The 1,527-nt window shown below is 59.2% G+C and overlaps 1 protein-coding gene across 1 annotated transcript in view; it reads right to left on the reverse strand.

Annotated features, from left to right (window-relative positions):
* Positions 1–1,298, reverse strand: part of ZNF703 (zinc finger protein 703) — a 6,558-nt gene extending 5,260 nt beyond the window's left edge. The window contains exon 1 of the mRNA XM_009640539.1: positions 1,294–1,298. Within this exon, the coding sequence (XP_009638834.1) occupies positions 1,294–1,298 (5 nt within the window). The remainder of the gene's footprint in view (positions 1–1,293) is intronic.
* Between the last annotated feature and the right edge of the window lie 229 nt (positions 1,299–1,527).

Genomic DNA, 1,527 nt, shown 5'->3' on the forward strand with positions numbered 1-1,527 from the left:
CACAGCGGGCACGGCATGGCACAGCTAGCACAGCATGGCATGGCATGGCACAGCATGGCACAGCTGGCATGGCACAGCTAGCATGGCACGGCATGGCACGGCACAGCACAGCAGTGCTGGCAGAGCGTGTCATGGCGTGGCACAGCTGGCACGGCTCAGCTGGCAGAGCATGGCATGGCTGGCGTGACTTGGCATGGTGTGGCACAGCTCATCTGGTATGGCGTGGCGTGGCACAGCTCGGCATGGCGTGGCACAGCTCGGCATGGCACGGCACAGCTTCCAGCCAGGATGGCGTGTCCAGCATGGTCTGCCATGGCGTGGCACAGCTTGGCATGGCACGGCACAGCTCGGCTGGCACAGCACTGCCGGCACAGCCTAGAATGGCACAGCATGGCTCAGCCAGCATGGCGTGCCCAGCATGGCCTACCATGGCGTGGCACTGCTGGCATGGCTTGGCTGCCATGGCATGGCTTGGGTAAGATCAGCCTGGCACAGCTTTGCTCAGCACTGCTGGGCACCCCTGCTGCAATGGCTCCTGCCCCCAAACCTGCCCTCAGCCCCTGTGCCCTGCACCCAGTGTGCACTCCCTGCACCCCATCTCGCCCCAGTGCCACCCCCCCGCCTGGGGGTGCTCACCCGTGTCCCTGCAGAGGCAGCTCGATGTCTCTGCTGGCCGCAGAGACAACCCATGTGCAAACTGGGGCTGTGCTGGGGTTGCTGGTGGGACAGCAGTGTCGCCCAAAGCTGAAGGGCCAGCCCAGGGCATGTACATCCTGTTTTATTTTGCATGTATTGCAGTCACCAGCAGTTACGGTGTTGTACCAGCAGCAGCGGTTGGCCTTCACAGAGCGTTTTCTGTTCCGGGGTAGTGACCCCTTGGTCACCGATCACTTCACACCAACAATAAATACGCAGCCGTCGGGTGTGAGTCCAGTGCACCTGCAACGCAGCGAATGGGGCCGACCTTAGCCCGGGTCCCCCAAAAAGTGGCAATTCCCTTGTGTACCTGCAACACTCCTTTCTTCCGGGGGCTTTCTACCTTCTTTGCTTTGCAAAGTCTTAAAATTTTGCCAGTAAAATTTTGCCAGTGACAGCGCAGACGGCTCTATAACTAATTAAGCTTCCTGACAATTAACTTCCTAGTTCTAGTTACCTTTTCCAGACGTCTTTGAATTACATTCACAAACCCCTGGGGCTCCAGAGTTGGGGGGGCTGAAAGCCCCCATCCCGTTGAGATCAGCCAGCGCCTTTCCATGAGGAGCCGAAGCACACGGATAAACCTTGGAGCTTTACCCCATCTCGCCCAGCCTGGTGCGACGCCCAGCACGGCGCACGCGGAGCCCATCTGCTGGGTCGGGTACCCAAAAGTGGAGGAATGAGGGTTTGGTGATGTCACCACTGCGCTGCTGAAAATCAAGGCTTATCTGGAGCAAATTCCCTATGGAGAGCCCGGTAGCCCTTCCCTGACTGGCGAGGTGTCCCATCGGCGTGTTTATGGCTCTGGGTGTCTGACGTTTTCGTGTTTCC

Source organism: Egretta garzetta, unplaced genomic scaffold (genome assembly GCF_000687185.1).
Source record: "Egretta garzetta isolate BGI_Z169 unplaced genomic scaffold, ASM68718v1 scaffold296, whole genome shotgun sequence".
Lineage (NCBI taxonomy): Eukaryota > Metazoa > Chordata > Aves > Pelecaniformes > Ardeidae > Egretta > Egretta garzetta.